Raw genomic sequence first — 26703 nt, 5'->3', positions numbered from 1 at the left:
TGTAATGTTTTTATTTGGTTGGTAATGCAAGAATAATTAGTGTTATGGATATTCCAGCTTACAAGTGATTAATAATAATGGCCTTGTATATGGAGAAAATAATACAGAATTTAGGCTGAAAGTAAACACAGCCCTTATTTCTTAGCTTTTAAAACTTTCAAACTAAAAATACTGTCAGTGTGTGTCTCTCCCTCTATATATATATATGTCAATTTTATGTTCAAGCCTTATAAAACCTGTCCCAATTTTTACCTCTTGTATGATTGTACACTGTATTTAGCACTATGCATATTGAGATGTCCCTGTTGGGAAGGTGGACATTGTTAGTTTTCCTAACAAGATACCTATTTGCCGTTTCATAACACATAAAAAGTCTGAAATGTTTCATTAGGGGAATACATAAAGTGAGTACCACCGTATCTTCTGGAAGCTTAGCTCTTGGAGTTCCTTGGGAGATTTTTTTGGCTTAAATTCTCTTCAGAACTCATAGCACACCAAATTTAGCCTCTCATCTCAGAAACCTTCCCATACACTTAAAAAAGTTGTAGTGCTTGTGTGAAAACTGCGATTATGACACATCTGAGTTGGTCTCCCTCGTTCCCTTTGAGTTCTGGATTCCTCCTTTTTTTGCCCTAATTATATCCTTAAAACAGAAAGTATTGGAGGACTTGGGAAGATGTTCCCAGCCCTGGAAGCAACTCTCCCAGCAGACATTCTGGTGCACCTCATAATTTAAACTAAACTGACACAAGAGATTTTTTTTCTTCTGCTGCATTTAAACAATCAATAATTTAGGATGCTTGTACTGCAAAGCACCTTGTTTTTGTGGTTCATGCTGTCTGTTCATACTTCTGTGCTGAGTGCATGTGTAACTTGATATGTTTATCCATGTTGTCATGTCCCTTACAGATGCTGGTGGTGACAGACACATGCTGCTATCGGATTTGGTTGTGTCTCTCTGGAAAATGGTGTCTTTGGAGCTGCCTGGACAGCCCTTCCAGACTCTGCTGTTATTTTCCCCCTCGCTCTCCTTATTTAACCCAAGATTTATTATTTGTGTGTGCACAAAAATAGCCCAGCAGAGTCTCTGCTCATTTTTGTCTTCTGATCCATATCTGTTTTCTTTGGTCTAAATACAGCTTTCCAGGAGGGATTTTGTTGCATCAGTACAGCTGTTATGGAAGCAGAAGCTATTGAAGAAGCTTTTAAGAGTAGAAGGTGTGGAGTGAATAAGTAATTCTTGGGTTGGTAGTCAAAGTATTCAGTGTTGCTCCTTTTGGAACCAACTATAAGGAGGTTTCTATTTTAAAATCTCCTTCCAGTGTAGTTACATGAGTTTTGTGTCTCAGTGCTCTGCTCCTGACTCCTGGTGTACCCGTCTAGGATGAAGGGAGAACTTGGGGTTGGTCAGCCACCGGATGCAGGTTCTAGCTGGTACCATCACAAGGAGCTCACTGGTTTCTTGAGGACTCTCTCAAACATGTTTTACACAAGATCAACCAGATTTTGAGTTTTAAACCTCCATGTTTAAATTGGTGACTTAGAAAAGCTTTTGATCCGTTCACATCCCCATGGTGTGGGATCAAAATTTTGCTCTGTAAGGTGCCCAAACTGGCTGGAAGGAGGTCATGGGCTTCACGACCCAGGGGTGGGTTGGGCATTGTCCCTCTGTGCAGCACCATCGTCCTTAAACCCACAGGAAGCCTTGTGATGCTGCAGAGAGTTTACCACTTGTTATTTCCATCGCTGGCTTGGCCAGAAGTGATTTTTCAGGAATGTTGTGGAGTTGTGAAGCTGTTACATTTGATGGGTCTGAGTGAGCCAAGTGAACCTGGATTTTGGGATGCACCTGAGATGGGGAATAAATGTATAGAAATGGAAAATGTTTACAAACACCACTGATATTTCTGGGTAACATGACTGTGTCAGCAGAAAAATAACATATTTAGTCTGTCAGCTCTGGGGAACAAAAAGGGCTAAGACTCATGAAAGACCACTCTGACAAGGACCAGGAAGATTGTATTTCCCAAGTTTTAATTTTCCCATGGAAAGGCTGAGACAGTCTTGTGCTTAAAACACAGAGCTGGGATTACATTTGAATCCTCTTTCTCACCAAGTAATTTAATTCTCTTTCTTTTTGTGTTATATGAAAATAACATCACTTGGTGACTTGAGCAGTTTGAAATCCTTAGGTGGAATGATCTGAAGAACTGTAAACTGTTATCTGTGGATCAAAATCCCAACTCTGTGTCTATGTCCTCATCCGAGCCAGCAGCTCAAATCCTCCTATTTCTCGTGAGCTGAGACAAGATACCCTGACATTTAAAAGATCTCCCCAGCCTGGAGAATTGTCTCCTTCCTTTACTTATTTTTCTTTTCTAAGAAGAATGGGAAGCACATCCGAAATGAAGTGATAATCCTATTTTTGCTCCTTTAATTTTGAAACGGGCTATTCTTAAATTATAAAGTATATTGTCAGATACCCAAATTGTGGTTAAGGAAGGAGGCGAACGTGTCTGGCATTTTCCAGCACACGCGTGGCCATATCCAACCTAAAATGAGAGACGCCAGCCCCGAGAGGCTGTGGGAGATGTCGGCGAGCAGAGAGAAGCGTGGCTGAGCCCGGCAGCCCGTGTCAGGTCTCCAGAGGTCAGACCACGGCGCTTTCTGTGTGTTTGTACATCTCCCCTCCTCCCTTTCCCCCTCTCCATGTGTATTTTGTCTCCTCCTCCCGTGCGTGCCTGTCTTTGCATCTCCACTCTTCTCCCTCCCCTCCTCCGGATCGATCGCCGGCCGAGCTCTCCGAAGGGCCGGGCGCTTGGTGGGCTCGTCCTTGTTCCCCGCTGTGTTTTGCCGAGTCAAGGGGATCTCTTTGGAGGCTCGGCGAGATGCTGCTCGTGGTGATGTGATCGCATAGCAACACAGCAGCCGGGGCGGTGGAGGAGGAGAGGCAGCGGTGCTGAGGCTCAGCATGCATCCCTGTCACAGGGACTCCTCTGCTGATTCACACGCACAGCCCCTCTCCCCGCTGCCCGCTGCCCCCGCGCCTCAGACCTGGCGGACTCGGAAGGTAGGCCATGACAAAATTCGTTTCCCACTCAGATCCTGGCTGGGCTGGAAAAGGGGAGAATTTGGACAGATGGTTTAAGCTCGGAAATGCGCTCTTTGGGGGTGTCCCTTCGCAGCAGCGCTGCCCATGCATGTGCGGGTGAGGAAACTTGCAGAGAAGAAAAGAAGGGTGTCAGGGTGAGAGCAAGAGAGGTGGCCAAAACCATTTCCACCAGGGAGAGACTAGGCACCGGCTAGGGATGCGGATTCCCGAGGCAAACAACAGTCTCCAGCATCCCGGTTTCACCGGCTTCGATGCTTTTCACATTGAAGGCTTATTTACCCTGGCAGTGTTTCTGCCTGGGCTGAAGGGCTGCTCCGGGCAGGGTGCATGGTGGCCTTCTAGCATCTTCCTGGGAGGATCAGGCAGCAGGGCAAGGCAGGGACCCAAAGATTCCTCACGTAGTAAGCAAGGATCAGCCCTCAGTCCTAGGTCTGCCCTTTCCATTCACTACCTTACACGGTCCAGCCTTGCTCCTTTATGTGTCCGCCCTCCCCTCCCCCAGCTGCTCCCCAGCTCCTTTCACTCATCTTTCCTCCTCCCCTCTCAAGGGCTTCTATTGCCACCACTGACCTTCCCTTGGATGCAGGCAGCCCTGACCGACTGCAGGATTGCCTGCAGGAAGCACAGGACCTTTCCTGCTCCCCAGGGCTCAGCACTCTGCCTCCCTCTCCCTATCAGACAGGACAGCCTGGGCTGTGGTTTCTCTAGATTAAGTGCCACAGATTATTACAGGTCCCCAGTCCAGCCTGTATCCTTCAGCCTTCCCTCCAGCACAGCATCACAGCTGTGGAGGTCCACTGGTGGAAGTGCCAGCATTGTATTTATGGGCTTTTGATGCTGACATTGCCCAGGTGCAGTGACAGGGGTGTGGAGCAATTAATCTCACACCCTTGAATGCCATGGTTTCTCTGTGAGAAACCAATGTTTGTTTGTATTTTGTGTTTTAGTGTTGAAAAAAAAAAAGTCCAGTAATTTTTTTGTCAGTTTGTTTTCCTTGTTGTTCCCTAATCCAAGGTCCCTCAAACCTCTCCTGCTGCTGCTCACCTCTGTCTTGGACCTGTGAGAGTTCTCACTTGATTGTTCTCATTAATGGCCTTTCCTGCCTGACCACAGTGCCCTTGTTGAGGAAGCTGTGTGAGGTCCCAGCCAAAAGGTTCAGCTGTGCTGGGAGGGTTTCCATTCTCCTGGCACCCGTGTGTGGCTTGTGTGCCTGCCGTGGCTCTGGTGCCATCTCACACCCTCCCCTGCCAGCTCCCCGTGCTGAAAGCTGCTTTCTCTGCTGCTGGGGGAGTTGTCCAGGCAGCGTTCTGGAGACAGCAAGGATGTGGTGGCACTCTGGAAAGGAACTGGAGAGTCTCATTTTGCAGAGGTGTCCAGGAGCGTGGGTGCCTGGAGAGCTGGGAGGGGAAGCGTTGGAGTGGGCGCTGTGATGGGATGCTGTGTTCAGGTCCTCTCTGGCAGCTGAAGGAGCTGAGATGAGATGAAGACCATGTTTCTGGATTAACACCTGAGACAGGTCAATGCTGCTCTCTAAAACTGGCCAGCACTGTAACTGTGAATGGGGCTGCTCAGGTTGGAGTGGCTCTTTGCAAAACTAAACAAAGTGAGACAGGAAAGGGATTAAATGAATGGGCTCAAACAAAAGTCCTGAGTTCTGGAGACACGGTGAATTTCTGAATATAATCATGTTTTGAGAAATATATTCAAGGCTTTCACTTAAGCCTGGATGTCTATGATAAAAGCATAAAAGGGGAATTATGAGTCTCATGAAATAAGACATACTGACCAGAAAGAATTCAGTCCTCAAAGAAGTCTCATTTTCATAGGTGTATAAAGATGAAATTGATATTTTCAGAATTCAGCCAAAATAGCTCCCATTTTCCTTTGCTGTTTCCCTTTGCATAGGAATAAGGTCACTCTGATATATCTCAAGTAGGGAAAGGAAATGTAACTCCATGGGGCACACAGCCTGGTCATCTAATTCATGGCCTCAGAAGGCCAGAGAACCTTGTGCTTTGGCAGGGAATTTATAATAAAGACGACCTTGGGGGCAAGGCAGAATGTTGCGTTTGGAGAAGCAGGTGCCAGCTTTACAGTGAGAATGAGAAGCAAAGTGCCAAGGAAGCCAGGAGTCAGCAGCATTACCTTGGCCATCATAACTGAGTGTGGGTGTGCTCTTCCCACTGTTGCTGATCACTTACACAGCGTGGCAAATGGGTGATGTGCTTTTCACAATGCAGCAAAACTTGTTTGCTGCTTCCAGCAGCAGGGAAGGGAAAGTTCAGGTGCTTAGAGGAGAAAGGCAAAGACAAGGCTTGAGGTTTTTACTGGTTTAAATTGGCAGGTTTCAGGGGCCATGTTTCTGAAGGAATGTGTTCAGTTTTTATGCTTGGTGCAACCTTGTTTCAATCATTAATAAGTGATTCCCCCCTGTTCTGCTGTCCCTTTTGGGAGGTTGCTGCTTGCCCTTCTCCTGCTCCTTCTGTCTGTCAGGTCTATCAGGCAGCAGCTTCTCTGTGTCCAGCACTGCAGGGCTGTGGGCTCTGTGTGCACAGCTGGCTCCTCTGCCTGCTTGAGTCATTATTTCAGTACTTTAATCTGCTAAGAGATGGAGAGAGTTCCTAGGAAAAGTGAGCTTCAGAGAGAACAACTTAGAACCCAGCTGGGAGTCTGAAACCACATGCACAAGAAATTAAGGTTTTTCAATCTTCCTTAAAAAAATCCATTAAGTTATTTTTGAGCGGAGAGAGGGCTAGTCAGTTCTGCATGACCATGTTGTGGGCATACACCCACACTCACCTGGTGAGGTGGGGACATCATCATCACAGTTTCCTAGTGCAAAGCCAACTGGTGAAATTTTTCAATTTGAGATTTTGTGAATGTGTGGATTCTGTTGGGAAAATGGGGAGTGAGCGAGCCAGGGCAAAGGATGCTGCTTCCTTATTAAGACATGTGGCACCTGTTTATCCATTGAATTAAAATAACATTTTGGTTATGAGCTCAAAGTCCAAGTGTCCATTTAAGAAAGGAGCTCATTAGAAGTGAGAGTCCGCATTTCACTCACCCTCAGTGAATAACACATCTTCTGTGCTGCTTGCTTACTACCAGATACAGCAAAGGTTTTATGGTAATTCTTATGGGCAGGTGCTTAATTGAAGCACTCTTCATTTTATTTAATAAAGGGGACCTGGTTCTTTGGTGGAAGTGCAGTGTGAAGCCCAGTGGCAGCTTTGGTTTCTGGGATTTTTAGCCCTCAGATGATGGGGTTGGAAATGCTCCCACATGTGGAAGATTGCTGATAGTCCCCTTTCAGGGTACACAGGAGCACATAACAACCAGGAGGATGTTGGGATGATTTTTTTGTGGGAGTGTTTTTGGGTATCTATTCTGGCTTTGTAAAAGGATGGAGATTCAGGGCCTGTGCTCTGAGAGGGAACTGTGTTGTTTTTGTGTTGATCCCAGTGGGACAAAGGTTGCTTCTCTCTCACCAAACCTTGACCAGTGGGGTCTTGGGAAGTAGGTCATCTGGCCCATGATCTCAGGCTTAAATTATTTACTTACAAGTGCAGAAAACAATTTTTGCTGAAACAGGATGTGTTTTTAAGCTGTTGAGGGAGTCTTGCTGTCTGTCAGCCTGGGAATGCTGCCTTTGTTAACATCTATATGGAAGCTGAACTCCAAAATATCCACAAGCCTCCCACCTTTCCCCTTAAAGGACACTGAACATGCTGAGCTAAAATGTTATTACTTCTCTGTACAGTAAGTTAAACAACAACAAAGTCATTAACATTTCCAGCAGCAGGGAACATGTTTGTATTTCCACTCTCCTCATGGGATAAAGACTGAGCTGAGCTGCCTTGCTTCAAGATGTTCCCATATTTTTTTCCTTATAGGCCAAGATCTGAAGTGGAAAGTTTCAGAAAAGTATGTTTAGGAGGAAATTAGCAATTCAAAGCATAAACCATGTGATTGAGAGACCTCTTGATCTATATGCTGTGTTTGCTGTTGTTATGTGTGGTAGAGAGCTGGAAATTCAACATCTGACACTACATTCTACTTCCTGTGACAGGTTTCTAATCCTGGGGGTTGCCTTTAGCTGTGGAGGGTCAGCTGCAGTGTGAATTCCCTTGACATTTGGGAGAGTTTGGATATGGGTTTGTATCAGGAGGATTTTAAACAAATGCAGCAAAATTGGAGAACACTGAGCACCATGTGCACTGGTGGTAAGCTGTCACCTTGCCTTTGGCTGGGATGGAGAAGAGGTGCTGCAGGAGCTGGGACACAGGCTCCAGCCAGCCAGGGATGCTGCTGCAGCAGGTCTGTAAAGCAGAGAGAGCACAGAGATCCCTGAGTGGAGCAGTGAGTTCTGTGACAGAGCTGAAGCAGAGCTGGTTGAGCAAAGGCTATCCCAGCTGCCTTTGTCAGACTGCCTGGGAAGCAGTGAGTGGGACAGGCTCTCCAGCACTGAATTTGTAACAGCTACAGCTCATGTAGGAAGAGAGAAAAGGCAAATATTTGTTTTAATACACTTTAATGCCCAAGCATTCAACTGTTGAAATGTAACATCAAGATTTTTGGCATTCTCATTTTTCAACGAGAGGATCATCAAGGTCTCAACTGTGGTAGTGGCTTGGGTACTGAAGTGTTTGGAGGCTGTAACACAGCACTGTGGAACGTGTACTGCTTCCTTTCTTAAGGTGTACTGAGAGCAGAGGCAAGTGTTGGGTGTTGTTCATGTGGGAGGATGCAAAGCAGTAACTCGGTTGTACCTGTGCCTTCTGAGGACTGATCTGACCACCAGCAAAGACCAGGTGAGAGGCACCAGTCTCAATCAGAGATTTCCCTTCTTGCTGTCTCCACTGTGAGTGCAGTGACCCAGTCCATGGTGACTCTACAGCTGCTTCTTGTAGTGTCCACCTGTGGGAATTCTCCGCTGCTTCTGCTCACCTGAGCCTCGATTTTTGTTCTGCTTGCACAGAAATGTGCCCAGGGGACTAAGATCACTTCATATCCATTTGAACAGCCTGACCATGTTGTTCTCTTTGCCTTTCAAAGGAGGATCTCTCCAAGCAGAGGTTTGGAGTAGGCTGTGGGGATGATAGTTTTTGTTGTCTGCACTTAAATCTGGTTTGTATGATGCTGAGCCTTGGCTGTTGTGTTCTGGGTCTCCAGCACCAACCTTAAGCAGAGTGCAGAAAGTGAATGGCAGTGTGGGAGAGGCAAAGTGGATCACAGGTTTGGCTCTTGACAGTCACAGGAATCAGGCAATAGGAATTTAGCCAGGAAGCATCCACAAAATCTCTACTCCACATGCTGCAGTGCCCAGACACAGAGCTGTACAGAAGCACTAAAGTAGGAGTGCCAGAACTGGAGCTGTTTTGTGTGCCTCGGCAGAGAAGCAGAGCAGATCAAGAGCATTTCTCCTTGCCTGGTTCCAGTAATAGCAGGGAATTTGGCAAGGGGTTATAGGGAGCTGTTGGCTTGCCTGCAGACGTGCCTCTCCGTCTGGTTGTCTCTCTCTCCCCCTGAATGTCCTCCTTTGTGCTGGCTGCTGTGCAGCTCAGCCAGTTCCACATTATCTGGGTTGCCTACCTCTGGGCTTTGTCTTTGCTGTTGCAGAGTGTCAAAGGGCAGCTGAGCCACTGCCCTCCAACCTGCTCTAGTGTTTGTGGCAGCAAGGTATTGCACAGGATGTGACTGGGTGGTACCCTTTGCTTGGCACTCAGCTTGTTCTGTGACTGCTGCCTTGGACAGGCTTTAGTTCCCCGTGCCATCTGTGTCCTGATGGGCTTTGTCATCCCTGGAGGAGTTCAAGGAGCCCAGCACTCAGGAGGTGCAGCAATGGCTGTCCTTATTTCCATGATGCTGGCAGGGAAACCCTCCACATCCAATGCATGGATACCTGCAGGACAAGAGTTCCCCAGCCCTGTCTCAGAACTGCACCTGCCCCGTGCATGCAGATCTGTCACTCAGCAAAATGCAGTCAGAGCAGAGCTTGTGACCATCCCAGTGCTGCTCCTGTCCTGCAGTGCTGGTGGCAGGAACGAGGGGCCAGGCTGTGCTGGGAGGACTAAGAGCAGAGAGCCCCTGTGTGTGTGGTGTTGGAGGGCTGGCTGAACTCGTCTGGCCAGCACACATCACTGCAGTTTCACTGCACTGTGACACAGGAAAACCCAGGCCTCAGGACGGCAGCTACAGTGAGACATCACAGAGCCTCACCTGCAAAAGCCATTGATTCCCCAGTCCTGGGGAAGAGCTCCCTCAGTTAGAGTGGCATCCCTCAGTTAGAGGCTTTGAGGAAAAATAACTTTCCACACCCTGAGAATTATATCTCAGCTAGACTGAGATTCAGAGGTCATTTAGAGGAACAGAGTCCAAATTGCACAAGCACTGAAGGGAAAAGGAGGTGGTGTTACTTTCTGTCAGAAATCTTCTCTACTCCAGGAGTTGGGTGTGGTGAATTCGCCCCAAGAGGCTAGGGGGCTTTGAAGACCCTGGAATTCATAATTATTAATGTGGGTCTCATAATCCCCTCATAATCCCCTGCCTGCATGGGGAGAGGAGCAGGGATACCGAGCCTGCTGCAGTGTTCATTGGTGCTAATGGGCAGGAGAGGGAGAGGACGAGACCTTGGATTGTCAGCCTGCTGGAGAGCTCAGCACAGGCTGTTCTGCTGGAAAAGGAGAGAATTATGGCTGTAAAAATCACTAAGAGATTTAAAAAAAAAAAAAGTCAGAATAATCTCTTAATGTGTGTAATTGAAGGGAGAGAGGCAGTGAAAGCTCAGGCAGGGGCGTGAGGGATGTGTCAGAGATGGGCAGTGCACACAGGACCAGGGGGATTTCTCCTCACCCCTCTGCCCAGTGTGGCTGCTGTCAGTGCAGGATGTGCTGCCTGCTCCTGCCCTGCCAGGGCCAAGCAGGAACATTCCCAGCTGTCCAGCTGAGCTGGGTGTGAAGGAGCCAACAACCTTCTTCCATCAGCATCACTCATTCCCCTGAAAGCAGCCTCATCTCCACACAGACGTGAGCTCTGTCTGCTGGAGCAGGTGATTTTTACCTTCTAAAAGCAGGAAGACACTCACCAAGCTTTATTTCTCATGGCTTTCTATAAAGCTGAGATGGTGCTGGCAATGAAATAAATCCCTATTTTAGCTAATTTAGAGTCCAAACAACAAAAGCCAGCAGCATTGTGACCAGAGGTTGCATTTCTGATCTGAATAGAACAGTCTGATAGAATAGTCAAGGGGCCACTGCTAACTGGTTTTTACAGGTCATGTAGCTCAAAAATAGGGATAATGAAGGGGATTTTATAGCTCAAAATGAGCAAAAACTCATAAAAAGCTAGCTCACAGTATGAGATACATGAAGCTGGGGCTCTAGGCAATTTGCCTTCTGAATATAAAAGGAAAAAATATGCTTGAAGATGTTGTCTCTTATGGAGATATGTCTGTTCTGTCTAAACATAAGTTGTTCTGGATTAAAAACTGTACTGTACCGCCTGCTAGGAAGAAAGTGAATGTTATCTCACAGATACAACAGTGGTCATGACAGTGAGATTCTCTCTCCCTTCCTTTAAACCCGTGGGCATCTGGTACAGTTCAAGAAACCCAACCCTTTCTAAAAGTGCAATATAACCTCTGGGACTTACTAGCAGTGTATCAATACAGCAAATTGCATAGCCAGGTGGAAAAAAATAGTTGGATGTTTAGATGAAACAAGACTGCAACACTAGGAGAAGTATATTAAATTAAAAAATGCTTCCTTTTAGTCTCCAGCTGCCGTGGGGGCAGCGCTCCAGGTGGATGGGTCAGCTCTATGAGGAGGTGCAAGCTGACCCAGGGACTCTAACACTGCTTTTCAGGTGCTCCATCCCCATGACCATCAGTTCTGATGCAGCCCCTGGTGATGCAGGAATGGCTCTATGTCCTCCCGCGATGTCCTGAGTGGCACATCCCGGACCAGGCGCAGCACAGCAGCACTGCCCGCCCGCTGTCTCAGGTAAGAGCTGGCTCTGGGGGTCTTTCTCTGGCAGCTTTTTGCAGAGGTTGCAGATTTCTGTGGGGCAAAGCAGGCCCTCTGTTCCTGGTGGCAGGGAAGGCTGTCAGCTCCAGCCCCCCGTTGGCTGCACTTCAGGAGAGCGTGTGCTCTCCTCCAGTGCTCTGGCTGCAAAGTGTTTCCCAAAGTAGGGGAAGAGAGACAACCTGCAGAGCTGGATTTCAAGGCTCTTTCATTATGAGGAACGAGAGGCTACTGTTAACAGCTCTTATGTATTTGGTTGGGCTTTTTATTTTTCTCCTGGAAACTTGGAAGAATGTCAGGTGAAAATGTAGGTTTTCTATCTTCCTGGTTGCAGAGAAGAGCTTGGAAATAAGCTCCTGGTGGATGCTGAAAGGGAGAGGAGGAATCTGACCTCTTACTAATCTAGTTATATTGAAGGACAGATCTTGGTCTCCCTCCTCCTTCCCCCAGGGTCTCTGAGCCCCAGGCCAGGCTCCTCACCAGAGGGGAGGGAAGGTCTCTGGGGACCCCTGGGTAAACGGCAGAGCAGAGTGAAGAGCAGAAAGGTGTGCTGGCAACTGTCTGCAAAGCTGTCTGCGCTCTGCACGGAGCTGCCTTGAGGTGGTTTGGCACCTCTGGTGTGGGGAAATGCTGCCTGGGCTCTGCCAGGCCATGGATCCCTCTTTGCCAGTTCTGGTCCCAGGCTACCTCTCACCTGACTGGACACTGATGGGCAGTGCCAAAGGTTCCCCTGGGCACTGGCAGTGTTTTTCCCAGGACAAATGAGGTCCCAGCTCTGCCTTTTCCTTTTCTGTCATGCTTCAAGCTTGAAAAGCAAGGGCTGAGCTGACCATCAGCCTGGACCCATTCTGCCTCAGGGAGCTGGGATCTGCAGCAGGAAGGCAGAGCTGTCTCTGGAGAGGCTCCAGCATGCAAGGATGAGGCAGGGGGACAGGCTCTTGGTGGCTGAGTCAGGGTTTCTTGGCCCCAGGGTGGCTGTTACAATGCTGCTGCTGGGCCAGTGCACGGGTGGTTGATAAACAGCCTGGCAAATGAAGTGAGGAGGGAGAGGGAAAGAACAAGATGAGCAGGGAAAAGCCTTCCTGACCTGCCTGAGCAGTCCAAGCCTCTGTGAGGGGATCAGAGCCCTGTGGGATTTACTGGGAGAGAGGAGGGGACTGGGAAGGGGAGCAGAGTTAATGGCAGCTCCCCTTGTTTGAAGGGGCTGCTGTTGCCATCTAGGAAACAGCCTCCCTCTCTTGTCCTTGCTAGTCCTGAAAGCTCCTGGCAGGCTGCAGACAACCTCAGCCGTGTCCTGGCCTCACTGAAGCCCCCTCCTCCAGTGTGGGAGCTGCTCTCCCATCTCTTGGGCCCGATACATGCTGAGGACAGGAGCTGGCTGTGCTGGTCCCACAGGGAGGGACAGCACCCGTCAGATGTGCAGGCAGGGAAGGAGGGGAAGAGAGGGAGAGATACTGGGAGCTTTTCTTTCCCTCCCTGTAGGTGGAAGAGAGCATGATAAAAATTCTGGGCGTCAGGACTGTGGGGGACACAAGAAGCCAGCCCAGAGCTTTTTGGCAAAAAGCAACTATTTGCACTTGGTCCAGGCTGGCACGAACATCTGCTGGTACCCAACACTGTGCTGGGGCACGTGGGGGACAATAAGGGCACCTTTGACTTTTTTGGGATTAGAACTCAAGAACCTATTTACCTTCTGGGTCACTGAGGCTTGATGGGATGATTTCCTGGATAAATCCCTTCCCTGGCAAACACCCGTGTCTGCTCTGGATGTGCTCCAGCATCTGAGCCAAGCTCTCTGCTGCTCATCCCAGCGCATCTCCTTTGCCCTGCCCTTGCAGGGATGGATCTTCCCCAGTGCCCAGGGCGATGACCCTGCACACACCTGGTGTCCCACCTGGGGTTGCCCCGCAGCGGGCACATCTCTGCCCGCCTTGTGCTTCGAGGGCAGCCACGGGGTTAAGGCAGGTTGGAGGCCGCTGGAATGCCGCTGGACAAAGCTGGGATTGAGGCTGCCTGTGAGGCACTGCCGCCCCCCTCCACATTCCTGGGGGGTCAGTGGCCAGCTCTGCCGGGCACCCGGTGCCTGCCCATTGCCCTGCTGGCTGCTGCCGCTGGCAGCCGGCGGGGCAGGAGCGATGCTGCTCCTCCGGCGGAGCTCCGGGGCTGAGCACAGAGAGATGCACTGGCCACAGCCTGCGTGAGTGTTCCGTGCCCGAAAATAAACCTGTTCCAGGCTGGAGGGGGAGTGGGGGTCCAGGCTGCCGCTGCTGGGGCTCTGGGGAAGGGATGCTCAGAGGGAAAGCACTTATTTCTCCCTCTGCTCGCTCGCAGGGGTTTTGTCTAGGGACGCAGATGTTCAGCACCTGCTCTCTGCTTGGTCATTGCTACATGATTATCTACGGGGCTTGGGAGTTACAGGCGTGGTGGGCTTTTAACTTATTAAATAAGGCTGGGAGGACTGTGCTGTCTGCAGCGCTGTGCTGCAGTTGCACCCAGGTAGAGCTGATCCCTTCCTTTGGTATCCCCTGGGGTAGAGGGGAGGGCTGGAGCATTCCCTGGCAGTGCCGTGGGACTGACCTACTTCAGTGCCAGGAGCACCTGCACATGCAGAGTATTGATTTTCCTATGTGCAAGCAGCAGCTCTAGCTTGAGTGGATCATTATTCGTGCCCCCAAGAAGCCTGTGAACTCTGTGGGTGATGGTTTTCTCTGTTTTCTTCGTGTTTCTGGAGTGGCAGGATGGGAAGGCAGAGAACAGCCTGTTAGATGTTTTTAGATGAATCAAACTTAGCACCAGTCTTGGCGATCATTTGATTTTTCTCTGAGAACTGGTGTGGAGGGGGTATTTTTAGCTGTGCAGCCAAATTCCTTGTCTGGTTGTTTTCTCCTGCCTGTTGTTTTCCTTGGCTTGGCTGAATCGCTTCTCCAGACACCTCCATGAGCCCTTGGACAGCACAAGTGACAAGAATCTATTCATTCCTCTTGGAAGAGCTGCTGCTTTTCCCCCAAGGCAGCTGCCCTTATCTGGCCTGTTGTATGCTGTTTAGAAAGTACTAACACATTTAATTATGGTTGATTAAGCACCTGGGGATAATTACCTCAAGCGAGCTCTAATATCAAAGCAGCATTCGATCGAAATGTTGCCATTTCTCCAACACAGCTCATTGACGTCTCACTTATGGGAAAGTGTCCACGTGTTTTGCTCAACAAACTGTGTTTTTTGGAGAGAAAATCCCCTCTCACTCACTGAGTCCTGTGTGAGGGGCTTCTGATCCTGCATGTTGCTGTCACCAGGACGTGAAGCAGAGTGCTTTGTGAGCAGGGGTATGATGCAGTGCTAAAGGCTTAGGAGAGGATTCCAACAAGGATTTGTTGTCCAGGGATCAGAACCCAGTTTTTCCAGCTGGACGTGCTCCCCTTGTGTGGCTGGCTTAGGATTTGCTGTCTTCTCTCCATGGCCTTTTGCAGCACCCTTCCCACGGCTGCTCATTCTGGAGAGCTGCGGAGGAGAAGCAGCATCTGTGGAGGAGAAGTGGCTTCTCAGATTTGCCACGCAGGCAGGGAATATCCTGGAGCCTTTGTAGAGGAGCAGGTGGCAAGTCCCAGTATTGGGGATGGCAAAAAGGATGTTGGCAGATCCCCTTGGTCCCTAGGAACAGCAGGATCAGCCTCCTCTCGAAGCACAGCAGCTCTGTATAACATGGGAAAAATCATCATTAGCCCTGCAGGCACTGTGACACATAAGGACCAGCTCTGGCTTAGCAGTTCTCAGTGAGATAAGCTCATTGCTGGATAACCGAGGAGAACAGGAGACATGCAGTAAACCCTCCCTTCAACCTTTGCCCTTACTGCTCCTGGAGCTGGCACTGCATCCTTCTTCCAGAGACAGCCAGGAGTTTCCTGGGAGCTGCTAGCAGACCACTTAAGGAGAGGGCAGCTCCCTTGAGAGCTGAAAAGCCAGTCGGGGTTAGGGCAGAGTGGGGTGGGTGTCCCCAGGTGAGTTCCCATAGCACCAGGCAGCAATCTCTGGATGCAGCGTGGTTCTGTTTCTGCCCAGGTTGAAGCCTCGCAGGATGGTGCAGGACCTTCGTGTGTAACCCCCCGGGCTCCAAGCAGTGCTGCCGGGCCCCAGGCCCCTCTGGAGATGAATCTTTGCTGGAACGAGATAAAAAAAAAATCCCACAGCCTTCGGTAAGAGTCCTGCCTGGAGCAAGCTCCAGGCTAGCCTGGCCTTCCAGCCCTGCCTGCTGCTTGTGATTGTCAGGAGGTTTTTGAACTTTTTTGCTTGATGAACCACATGAATTCACAGTGACCTTGGCTCAGCTCCCCCTCTGGTCCACAGACTTTTGAATCTCCTTTTGCTGGAAAGCATCTCCTCTATTTCTACCCATCCCATCCTCTCCTCCCTCCTGCTTGCTTTCTGCTGCTCTCTCTATCCTTTGCCTCCTCTGCAGTTGTCTCTTTTTGCCCCAAGGCTTTGCCTCCACCTCCCCTGTGCCTTTCCCTTCACTGGGAGCCCTCTCCACTGCTTGAGGGGAACATGCCTTCCAGACTGTCAGAGTTTGCAGCTCCACAGCCAGCATGACAGAGAGCTTAACTGGGGCGTGTTAATTGTCTCCTGCCTTAATCCAAGGCTCCTGGAAGCTGCCCAGACATGTAAATGCCATTCCAAGCCCCCCTTGCTAGCCAGAGCAGTTCTGACCCACAGGCAAACACAGAATGAGTGTCCTCTACTCTGGGCTCCAGGGTGAGGAATAGCTCCAGTTTCTTGTCCCCGGTGCCTCCATGCCTCACCCCAGCTGGCAGTGCAGCCTCTCTGCTGGCTGGGGGTCATGCACAGCCCGTGCTAAGGTGTGCTACCAGTCCCTGAGGAGGTCCTGGGGGTCAGCACCCAACCATGGTGCTGTGCTTCCCCTCCTTAGGGAACCTGCTCCTCTCCTGTCTGTCCGTCTGTCATCTCACTGTCCTTGCTGTCCTGCCAGGGCTCGGCTGGAGGCCTTCTCTGACCACAGTGGGAAGCTGCAGGTGCCTCTCCAGGAGATCATCGACTGGCTGGGGCAGAAGGATGAGGAGCTGTCGGCACAGCTGCCCCTGCGGGGCGATGTTCTCCTGGTGCAGCAGGAGAAGGAGACACATGCGGTGCGTTCCTTGTGCCTCCCCTGTTCTACTGTGATGGGCTGTGCTGGGCAGCCCTGCTCGGGACCCCTGCCTCGTGTCACTGCCATGCCACAGCCTGTGGGTGCACCAGTCCTTGAGTGTCTCCATCTCTGCTTCCTGAGAAAAGGCAGAGCCCATCTGGTTTTAGAAAATAAACTCACATTGCAGCCTCGAGTCACCTGCAGCTGGTAGTGAACCCTGTCATTTGTAGTGGCTTCCCTGTGCCCTACCTCTCACTGGCCTCTGCTTTTGGTTTCCTGGAGCCTGAGAAGGCTGGTTGATCTAGGGGCAGTCCTGTGGCTGGGACATGAGTGATGCCTGCAGGAACACGTTATCATCATATCTGAACCTGGGGTACACCTGGGCAGATCGGAGTTTCCTGCTCCCATGTTCACAGCATTTTCTTCTCACTGCCAGTGGCTGTTGGGCTTTAGCTGTTTTTACCTTGAAAACAAAATTAAAATGTTTACTGCTGCTGTCCCTCATCCTTGCTGGGGCTTCCCAGGAGCACACACAGCCCATCCAGCAGACAGCACTGGTGTGGGAGCTGTGGTTGAAGGGGAGGAGAGGACATACAAGACTAGCATGCCTCTGAAGTCTTCCCTGGCAGATGTGCTGCTTTGAGGCATCCTGCTGTTCTTCTCCTTGCTCCTGCAGCAGCTGGACCTGTTGCTGAGCAGCTGCTGGAAGGGTTGTTAGTGTGGCCATGCTTTCACTGGACGAGCGAAGAGCATCTCCAAGCAGTGCATCTGAAAGCACCATAAATAAAACAGCTCCTCTTGTGCAGCCCTGGCTCAACACGCCACTCTGGGCTTGCTGTTCTGTCTCCCCACTCCAGCAAAGCTTCAGGCCAAACCTCTGCAGGAGCCACCTTCTGGCAGGTGGTCATTCCTTCCCTGAACTGCAAAAATATTTCTCTTAACACTGACTTCTCTCTGTGCCTCCAGTGAGGTTTGGGCCATGGGGTGAATAAATCACTGCAGCATTTGGCAAGGGGGCAGCCAGGGCACAGCTTTTTGGCTCAGCCTGCTGTCTCATCTCTGTGCTCTACTCTCCAGGCTTTCATGGAAGAAGTGAAGTCTCGGGGACCATACATTTACTCTGTCCTGGAGTCAGCACAGGCTTTCCTTTCCCAGCACCCATTTGAGGAATTAGAAGAACCAACTTTGGAAAGCAAAGGTCTGTGGAGCTCCTCCTTTTTTTGTTCTCTGGTTTCTCAGCTCCTCCTGGGCTGGCCTGGAGAGGGTGGAGTGGAGGTGGCTGCTGTGGCACAAAGCAGTATATCAGTGCTCTGCCTCACACCACCGAGCCCAGACTGTGCCCAGGCCTTTGGCCAAAGGTCAGGCTGGCACAGAGCAGTGTCACTGTCCCTGGAAAAGACAGAGGCTCCTGGTGCAGTCCATGATGAGGGCACCTCATGAGGCAGCACCAGATGTGCTCCAGGGTAGGTTTTTAAAAAGCAGCACAGCTTCTGCCTCTGAGGATAGAGAGGCTGGATACCTAGAGGAGCTGGTGCAGAGATGGATACTATTATTACCTGTTTTCCTTCCCTTTTTCCAGTTTTTCCTTAGATTTTTTTTATTTCTCATTTCCCTGTCCTCCCTCCACCCCTTGCCCCACTCTCCTGTGGGCTGGGCTCTCAGTTTTGCTCCCTGTTCCCATCCTGCTTTGCCTTCACAGATGTGTCTCCCCGGCACCGGATCCAGAACATCAGCCGCTTTGTCTGGAAGCAGGCCAACGTGGCCAGTGAGCTGTGGGAGAAGCTCACGGCCCGGTGTGTGGACCAGCACCGCCACATTGAACGGACCCTGGAGCAGCTCCTGGAGATTAAAGGGGCTATGGAAGAGCTCAGCACGACCCTGGACCAGGCTGAAAGTGTGCGGGAGACCTGGGAACCCATCGGGGACCTCTTCATTGACTCCTTGCCAGAGCACATCCAGTCAACCAAGGTACTTCTGGCTCTGAGAAGGTGCCAGCCTTGGCCGTGGAGGTGATGACAAGCTGCTTCTCAGGAGGACAGAGCTGCTCCCATGGGCTGCTCAGTGCAAGGCAGCCTCATTACCTGTGATCTCAGGGCCAAGGCCTCCTTCCCACAGCCCCCCTGCTTTGTGAGGGGAGTGTTGGCCAGCAGTGTCCTGAGCAACTGGCCATGCTGAGCGCCTCATCATGGCACAGACCTCACATAGGTACAATGGCTCAGCATGGCTGAGTCACTGTCCCCTTTTCATTTAGCAGGAGTAATCTGCAGCCTGGTTAGTTTGGTTGGGTGTTTTTCCCCCTGCTAAGACACCCTGTGGGAGGGTTAGTCAGCAGTGGCTTGGCAGCCACTAGCCCACCCTAGCTTGTAGCAAAGGAAAAAATTCAAGTCCCAGCTACTCACCTGCTTCTTCTCCTCCTTCCCCTGCCCTGTGCCTGGGCACTGGACTCCAGCTGTTCAAGGAGGAGCTCTCCCCCATGAAGGATGGGGTGAAAGTGGTCAATGATCTTGCACACCAGCTTGCCATCTCAGATGTCCACCTGTGCATGGAGAATTCCCGCACCCTGGAGCAGATCAACACCCGCTGGAAACAGCTGCAGGTGGGAAGGGGTCAGGAGCAAGCAATACAAATAAACCATGGGCAGGAGGCTGGGAAGGGCTGTTACTGCTGAGCTTCAAGGATGATAAAGTAAGGTTTGGCACGGCAGGATGTTATAGCTGGTGTTCCTGGGAGAGAAAAGTGTCAGTTCAGTGTGAGGAAAGAGTCTGGTAAATCTGCAGAGATCTTGGTCAGGAAAAGGCAGTGGAAGGAGTTAAGGGAGAATCAGGATGTGTTGGTGGAGGGGGTCAGTACCAGCTGTGATCTTTGATGTCTGTGAGAGTACAGATACAGGTGAGCTGCAGATATGGCTGTGCTGCCTCAGCTTGGGGGAGAAGGTGTAGAGGGTTTAGCAGGCTGGAGGAAGACACAAACACCAAGACAGGAGAGGAAGGAAGAAGCATCTGTGTGCTGGGGCATGTCTGAGGCCACCCACAAGCCTTCCTGAATGGGTCATCAATCCAAAATGCCTGTTGGACTGCCAGTGAATTGTTTTTCAATTCTCCAGGCCTCCATAAATGAACGGCTGAAGCAGCTCCAAGATGCCCACCGTGACTTTGGACCAGGGTCCCAGCACTTCCTCTCCTGTACGTGAGTGGATCCCCCTGGCTTCTGCCACAAGGTTGCCTCAGCAGAGCAGCCTGGGTTGTGGTACAGGAAAACAGGGTGCAAAGTCCTTTTGCTGAGCCCAGAGCCATGCACGAGGCTGGAAAAGAATCCAGGCTGGTGCACAGGAGCCAAAGCAGGAGGCTCCAAAAGTTGGCATTGTGCTGCTCACCTTGTGGGACCAAGGGTGGGATGGGAATGTGGTTTCCCTTCAGAGCACAGAGCTGTGACACTCGCAGCAGCAGCAGCTCCCACGGGACACTGGGACTGTGTCAGCCTCAGAGCAAGACAACAGATGGCAGGAAGAGGCAGTCCCTCATATCCCGTGTTAGTTATTTGGAGGCTAAAAATGTGCCTTTTCAGGAGGTTTTCATTCATGGGGTGAGGCAGAGGGATGCTGTTTTTACAGACCAGAGCTGTTGGCTGACAGCTCTCAGACTGCAAAGGGTGAGCAGCAGGTTGTGCTCTGGAGCCTGGGGTCTGTCCTTGGAATGCTGAGCCCTGCAGAGTCTCTGGATGTCAGTGGGATTTGCTGGCCTGTGCTTCTCTGCAGACTGTGTTCTCCTATCTGAAAGGAAGAATGACTTTTCCATTTGCTGGAATTGATACTCTACCTGTGAAAAAGGAAAATAACTGAGGGTCATGCCATGGCTTCCATCCTCTATAAAACAGGGTGGCAGGCAGCTGGTATGGGTTGAATCCTCATCTTCGCAAGATACTGCAGCTGGCACACAGAGCAGGAATAACAGGAACAACAGATGTTTGGGTGTCTGAGCCTGGTCATAACAGGCTGTGTCTATGTGCCCTGCTATGAGCCCTGCCCACTGATGACCACAAGGTTGCCTTGTGCATCATCAAAAGCATCAGGGAATGTCTCTTCCTGAGTTCTCAGCTCAGCCAGATACAAAGCCCCTGGCTTGAGAAGCAAGATGTCTCTAACAAGACCAGCAGTCTTGAGCCTTTTTTATAGGCAGCATCCCTTGCCTGCACCAACACCTCCAGCTGGTGATTTGGGAAGTCTTTTCAGAGGCACCCCCCTGTTGGCACAGTCCTGCAGGGCTGGCATCAGAAACAGCATCAGCTTAGAGGAGCCTTTGGTGTTGATCTGACACGTGCTTCTCTCCTTGCAGCCTCTGTCCAGGTCCCCTGGGAGCGAGCCATTTCCCCCAACAAAGTGCCATACTACATCAAGTGAGTGTGTTCCCAAACACTGCCCGAGGTCTTCTCTGGCCTGGCAGGATCAGGAATTGGGCACCAATTAGGGGAGTGGGGCAGTGAACGGACTGGAGTGAGAACTCACCTCCAGTGAAGCAGGTTTTCCTCATCCTGGCAGATCCAGGATTTCCCTGCCTGCTGGGATGCCCAAGATGAGGGGAAACCCCAGTTGGAAGGAGAGGGGGCTGGCAGCAAGTGGGGATATCCTGCTGTGGGCATCCTTCATGCTGCTGTGGCTGGGGACTGTGCTCAGTGGGATGCAGCAGTGTCTGCAGACACTGAAACACTTGCTCCCAGCTCTGGCCAGGTTCTTTTTTTCATCTCTCATGGCAGCTTTTGGTTATCAGATTGACTCTTGGTCTCCATCTATTTTGCTTCCAGCCACCAGGCCCAGACAACGTGCTGGGACCACCCAAAGATGACAGAGTTGTACCAGACGCTGGGTAAGGAGGCTGTCACAGAACCATTCGAGTAGTCCTTGCCTTTTTGCTGCATGGGGTGCATGTGAGATTCCCCCAGGCCACCTGCTCCCTTCTGTGCCCCAGGGTCCCCCAAAGCAGGGGGGTGTGACCCCTGCCAGGCTCTGCTCCATGCTCTCCTGCATGTGCTCTGCTCCTGCTGGTGAGGCTGGGGTCTGAGAACTGCAACTGCTGCTTCCTGCCCTGGAGATAAAGATATTGTGGTTTTATTCTTGTTTTCCTGTGTCTCTGCAGCGGATTTGAACAACATCAAGTTCTCGGCATATCGGACGGCCATGAAACTGCGGCGGGTGCAAAAAGCCCTTCGATGTGAGTGTGGGAAGGGTTTCCCTCCTGCTGGGCCTCCCTCAGTGAGGGCATTAAACTAACACAAGCTTTTATCAACACATCAAAGGCAGGAGGCACCAGGGGACAGGTAGCTGAGGCGAGAAACCAGGAAGATCAGCCTGAGAAGCTGAGCAAATCCACCAGTCTGTGTCAGCGCCTTTCTTTACAGGCTTGGGATGGAAATGACTCAAAAGGGCAGGTGTTGGCCAAAGGGATATGAGAACAAAGTGGTCCAGCTCGGGGTTACAAAGCTGTGGGATCAGGCAGGGGGTCACGAAGCAGCTCCAAGGGAACACGGAGAAGGTGTGGATGTAACTGAGAGATGAAACCAGCCTCACTGTCAGGGACAGAGAGGGATTCACTGCTTAAAGGGGAGGGAGGGAGCCAATAAACCTGACTTCTGCACTCTTGGTGAAAACTGGAGGATTAATAGCTGGGTGAATTTGATACAACAGGAGTTCTAGCATCTCTCAAAGAGGTAGCTGCTCCCTGGAAACTGCTGAGGAGTTTCTGGTGGAACTGGCAAGCAGGCAGATGGGAATCTGATAGATGCAGCATCCTTGGCTGCTCAGAGCTTTTGACAAAGCCCCTCACCTAAGGGTCTGTCAAAATTAAGCAGCAGCAGGCTGAGGGAAATCCTCCTCCTGAAGTAATTGTTCATGGAGGGGAGGAGGTACAGCCAGGCAGCAGTGGGGTCCCAGGCAGACCTGTGCTCCTTGACATCCTGGGAAAGGGCTGGAAGAAGGCAATGAGTCAGGGTAAGAGGAGGATGGGTTCTCAAGGAAGTCAAACCCTGGCTGTGGAGCATTTCCATAACACTGTGGTGATCAGGCTGTCCTGTACCCAGGCACATTCAGGGGTGATGTAATGCAAATGGAAGAAAGCAGTAGTTGGCTTTTGCCACCCTGTTAAGGTGTCCATGCAGCAGCAGGCAAGGTGTGGAGGGGAAACAAAGGCAAAGAGGAGAGCCATCATGTGTGCTGCTTTTGCATCTTTGGTTGTGCATCTCTAGCATCTCACATGCTGCAGTGTCGCTTTCTTTCCACCCCAGAAATGACTTGAATAAGTGCTCTTTACTCAAGATATACTTGAGGAAAGGGCAAGGAGGTTGCCAAGGCAGCTTTCCCATAATGAGAAGTTTGGTGGAGTGGCTGTGTAGGAAAGAGGCAGTGAGGGATAGATCAGAGCCATATGCAGTCGTGGGCAGTGTGGACACGAGGGTGGGCAGGAGCGATACTCCCTGGCACAGGAACTGGGGCTTCCCGGTGCAAGTGTAGCAGCTTTGACAGGAGAAGGGAGGATTTTTTCAGAGTGAAGTTACAGTGTAGAAAAGGCACACAATCCCCTAGGTACAGTGAATTTAAATGGTCTCAAAGATGGAAAGACTTTCAGGAAAGAAATATTGCTGGTTGCTGACACAATAGCACGTACAACCTGCAGCTGTAGAAATCTGACAGCAGAGCAGCCAGGGCAGCTCACGCTGTCCTAGCCCTGTTTTGGGTTTGTGTCTTAACTCTCTCACCCATGCAGAGCTGGAAATGGGACTGATCCATCTCTGGGCAGTTGCTTGTAGAGTCTGTGTGGGTCTGTGCCCCCTCACCAGCCCCACAGGGGCCTGGCACGTGCAAGGAGGCCGGCACTGGGCTCTGCACAGAGCCTCCCATGGCTAGCATTTTCATGGCCATGGCTGGACACAGCAATGAGGAAGGCAGGTCATGGAAAATGGTGGCTCAAGGTGGAGATGTGGTATTCTGGGAGAGGTTTACAGGCAGGAGAGAAATTCTAGGAGCTATACCCATCCTACCAGCATCTTTCCCAGCATGGTGGGACTAATACTGCCCCAGGTTAGAGCAGGACTGCATCTCTCTCCTCTTGGTTCTCACCTCTCTCATCTCCCCTCTTTCCCTCTGATCCCTCTGCCTGTGCTTTCTGTGCAGTGGACATGGTCACCCTGGCCACAGCTTTGGAAATCTTTAATGAGCACGACCTGCAGCCCGGTGACCGGGCGATGGACGTGGTGGAGGTCATCCACTGCCTGACCGCCCTCTACGAGCGGCTGGAGGAGGAGCGGGGCATCCTGGTGAACGTGCCGCTCTGCGTGGACATGAGCCTCAACTGGCTGCTGAACGTCTTTGACAGGTACCTTCCCTCAGTGTCCCCTGAGCCCTGGGGCTGCCGTGCTTGGGAGGAAACCTCCGTGCTGCTCTTCCAGCTGAGGGGAGGCTGCCTGGCATGTGCTTGCCTTGATGACCCCCCTGCCAAGAAAAACCACTCTGGAACGTTTGCCAACCTGTGCAATGTCTTGTCCTGCAGTGGCCGCAGTGGGAAGATGAGAGCTCTCTCCTTCAAGACGGGCATCGCGTGTCTGTGCGGGACAGAGGTCAAGGAGAAGTTCCAGTGTGAGTCCCTTGAACCTAGAACCTGGTGGGAATTCACCTCGGGAAAACAGGAGTGGTTTTGTTTCTTGGCTTAGACCATCTTTGCCCAGGGAGAGCAAAGAAAAAGCTTTTCTGCAGTGACTAAGCTGCTTGCATCATCACCTCTCCCTCCCTCCCTAGGCCTACGCCACCGAGATTAGGAGGCGTTTTTGTAGACTGACAGGTGCTGCAGTGATCTTGCTTGCATGGCACTGTAAGGAACGGTGCAGAGAAGGCATGCAGGAAAGTTATCCAATGCTTTCCAGAAGGAACATACCAAGGGGTGCATGGCTGGGGGGGAAGCAGGTTTCAGGCAAGTTGTTTTCCTCATTGCATTTTAACCATGGAATGTTGTGTAGCATAGGGAGTACCAAGGGGTTAAATAAAGGGATTGGGCTGATTCACAGAGGACAAGCTAGCTGGGGCTGTTTAATAAATGCTGTATGTAACCCCTGTCCGAAGAAGACGCTAAACTGGTTATTAGGAGCTGAAGGGATATTGGTGAAAGTTATTTAATCATAGCTCAGGTTTTTCCTCTTACTGGAGCTCTCTGCCAGAGGTGGCCAGTGGGGTCCCTGGTGTGGCCCACGCTCTGCTCCCGGTGCCTGGTGCTGGGTGTCAGCTGTGTCTGCCGTGCCCGCAGATCTCTTCAGCCAAGTGGCGAACGCCGGGGGACTGTGTGACCAGCGGCACCTCGGCGTCCTGCTCCACGAGGCCATCCAGGTCCCTCGTCAGCTGGGGGAGGTGGCAGCGTTCGGGGGCAGCAACGTGGAGCCCAGCATCCGCAGCTGCTTCCGCTTCGTGAGTGCGGGGCCGCGGCCCTCGCCCCGTCTGCAGCAGCTGTGCTGGGGACAGGCTCCCAAGGTGGCAGGGGACCTGCACCCCACCACAGCTGGGAGCCAGCTCTGAGCAGCCCCTTCCTCTCCCCTCTCCAGAGCAATGGGAAGTCTGCCATTGAGGCATCCCAGTTCCTGGAGTGGGCCAACCTGGAGCCACAGTCCATGGTGTGGCTGGCGGTGCTGCACCGGGTGACCATGGCCGAGCAGGTGAAGCACCAGACCAAGTGCTCCGTCTGCCGGCAGTGCCCCATCAAGGGATTCAGGTAAGGGTTGTGGCACGGCACCCTGGCCCCAGGGGAAGTGTGTCCTGCAGGAGAGAGCCAAGTTTGCTCTGTGCTCTTGGGGGAGCCTGGAGCTCTGCAGCCAGCAGTGTTTCAGGCTGGGCAGGGCAGGTGACAGCTAAGGGGAAGGAGCAGAGTGCTCTTCTGGGGACTTCAGCCATCAGCACTGTGGGTTCACTGGGGTGTTAAAGCAACACAGGTCACCTCTGTCCCTTCCCACTGACCTCTTCTTGGGCTTTAAACACGTTTTACTGACCTCCAGTGCTTCCCTATGGCCTCTTGACCTCTCCAGGTATCGGAGCCTGAAGCAGTTCAATGTGGATATCTGCCAGACCTGCTTCCTCACTGGGCGAGCCAGCAAGGGCAACAAGCTGCACTACCCCATCATGGAGTACTACACCCCGGTATGGAGCTGGGCTGGGCTGGGAGGGCCCTGGCTCAGAGCAGGGCCCACTGATGGCAGCAGCCTTGTGATGCTTAGGCTTGTGCAGCCCCACAAGTGGATTCCTTGTGTAGTTTTGTACCCTCTGCATGCTGGAGGCTGCCTGTGTCCCTGCTATTCTGGGGCTCTTGTGGTGAGCAGGATGCTCAGTGCTCAGCTTGGCCTGTGCCAGGCCCCATGACAAGCTTTCAGAGCTGCTGTGTGCCCTCCTTGTTTCCTCAGTTTTACCTCCCTCTTCCCCGTGGAGCTCATGCCCAGCCTGCCTGTGAGGGGATATCTTATTGTGGGTGCTGAGCTGTGGTCCCCCACTTTTCATTAAACAGGCACCTTTGTCATATTTGTGTCTCTGCAGACCACATCCAGTGAGAACATGAGGGACTTTGCCACGACACTGAAGAACAAGTTTCGCTCCAAGCAGTACTTCAGCAAGCACCCACAGAGGGGTTACCTGCCCGTCCAGTCTGTGCTCGAGGCTGACTTCTCTGAGACGTGAGTTGGCTGTGCCCTGGGTTGTCTTTTGGCCCAGAATGAGATGTAGGTTCTGTGGATGGAAAGAGCATCTCAGCTTGTACAGGGCTCCTGGGGGAGGGCTCTGGGGGTGATATGACACCTTATTCTTGAAGGAATGGAGATTTCAGTCTCTGTCCAACCCATCCCTGGCTCTTCTCAGCCAGGTGAGAACAGCCTCTCCCAAGCCCTGCTGACCAGGGTGCATCTCTTGCAGCCCAGCCTCCTCCCCGATGTTACCACACGCCGACACACACTCCCGGATTGAGCACTTTGCCAGCAGGTACCACCACTGGGCTCTGCTGCCCTGCCTGGGCACAGAGCATGACCCTGATGGGTGTGGGGTGGGCTTTGGGGCAGATATATGGTCACAGACCTCCCCACCTGCCCCAGCATGCTGCAGAGGCAAGCAAACCTGCCTGGAATATGGCTGATGCTGTGTAAATTGGCAGCAAGGACCATGCATTTGACAGCAGATGTCTTGGAGATGCAGCAGCCTCCATGTGCTGTCCTGCTCTTCCCAGTGTGAGCTGCTGGACGGATCCTCAGCAGGCACATCCCTCTGTGTCTTGTTCTGCTCTGTGTCCTCACCAGAGCTGTTTGCCAGCTTCCCACTACTGCTGCCTTGTGGTTTGTAGTGCCTCTGTCCTTGCTGTGGGGACCCAAGGGGTACAGGGAGCCTGTGCTTGTAGCTCAGGTCCTAGGCAGGAGCTGGAATTCTTACA

The 26703-nt window shown here is 51.6% G+C and overlaps 1 protein-coding gene across 3 annotated transcripts in view; it reads left to right on the top strand.

Moving 5' to 3' along the window:
* Positions 1–2793: 2793 nt before the first annotated feature.
* Positions 2794–26703, top strand: part of DRP2 (dystrophin related protein 2) — a 28872-nt gene continuing 4962 nt past the window's right edge. For 2 of the 3 annotated variants that reach the window (XM_058848024.1, XM_058848026.1), the window contains exons 1-18: positions 2794–3070; positions 10976–11112; positions 15190–15323; positions 16115–16271; positions 17348–17468; positions 17970–18238; positions 18720–18866; positions 19374–19452; positions 20602–20662; positions 21068–21129; positions 21400–21474; positions 23430–23631; positions 23806–23891; positions 24553–24710; positions 24845–25011; positions 25322–25433; positions 25824–25960; positions 26196–26261. In XM_058848024.1, the coding sequence (XP_058704007.1) occupies positions 11005–11112; positions 15190–15323; positions 16115–16271; positions 17348–17468; positions 17970–18238; positions 18720–18866; positions 19374–19452; positions 20602–20662; positions 21068–21129; positions 21400–21474; positions 23430–23631; positions 23806–23891; positions 24553–24710; positions 24845–25011; positions 25322–25433; positions 25824–25960; positions 26196–26261 (2141 nt within the window). In that variant the 5' untranslated portion in view covers positions 2794–3070; positions 10976–11004. Of the gene's footprint in view, positions 3071–10975; positions 11113–13169; positions 13331–15189; positions 15324–16114; positions 16272–17347; positions 17469–17969; positions 18239–18719; positions 18867–19373; positions 19453–20601; positions 20663–21067; positions 21130–21399; positions 21475–23429; positions 23632–23805; positions 23892–24552; positions 24711–24844; positions 25012–25321; positions 25434–25823; positions 25961–26195; positions 26262–26703 lie in introns of those variants that run through there. The other variant, XM_058848025.1, reaches the window with a different exon arrangement.

Source organism: Poecile atricapillus, chromosome 12 (assembly GCF_030490865.1).
Source record: "Poecile atricapillus isolate bPoeAtr1 chromosome 12, bPoeAtr1.hap1, whole genome shotgun sequence".
NCBI classification, from domain to species: Eukaryota; Metazoa; Chordata; class Aves; order Passeriformes; family Paridae; genus Poecile; species Poecile atricapillus.
Note: the sequence above shows the minus strand (reverse complement) of the source record. Positions and strands in the feature narration are given on the sequence as shown.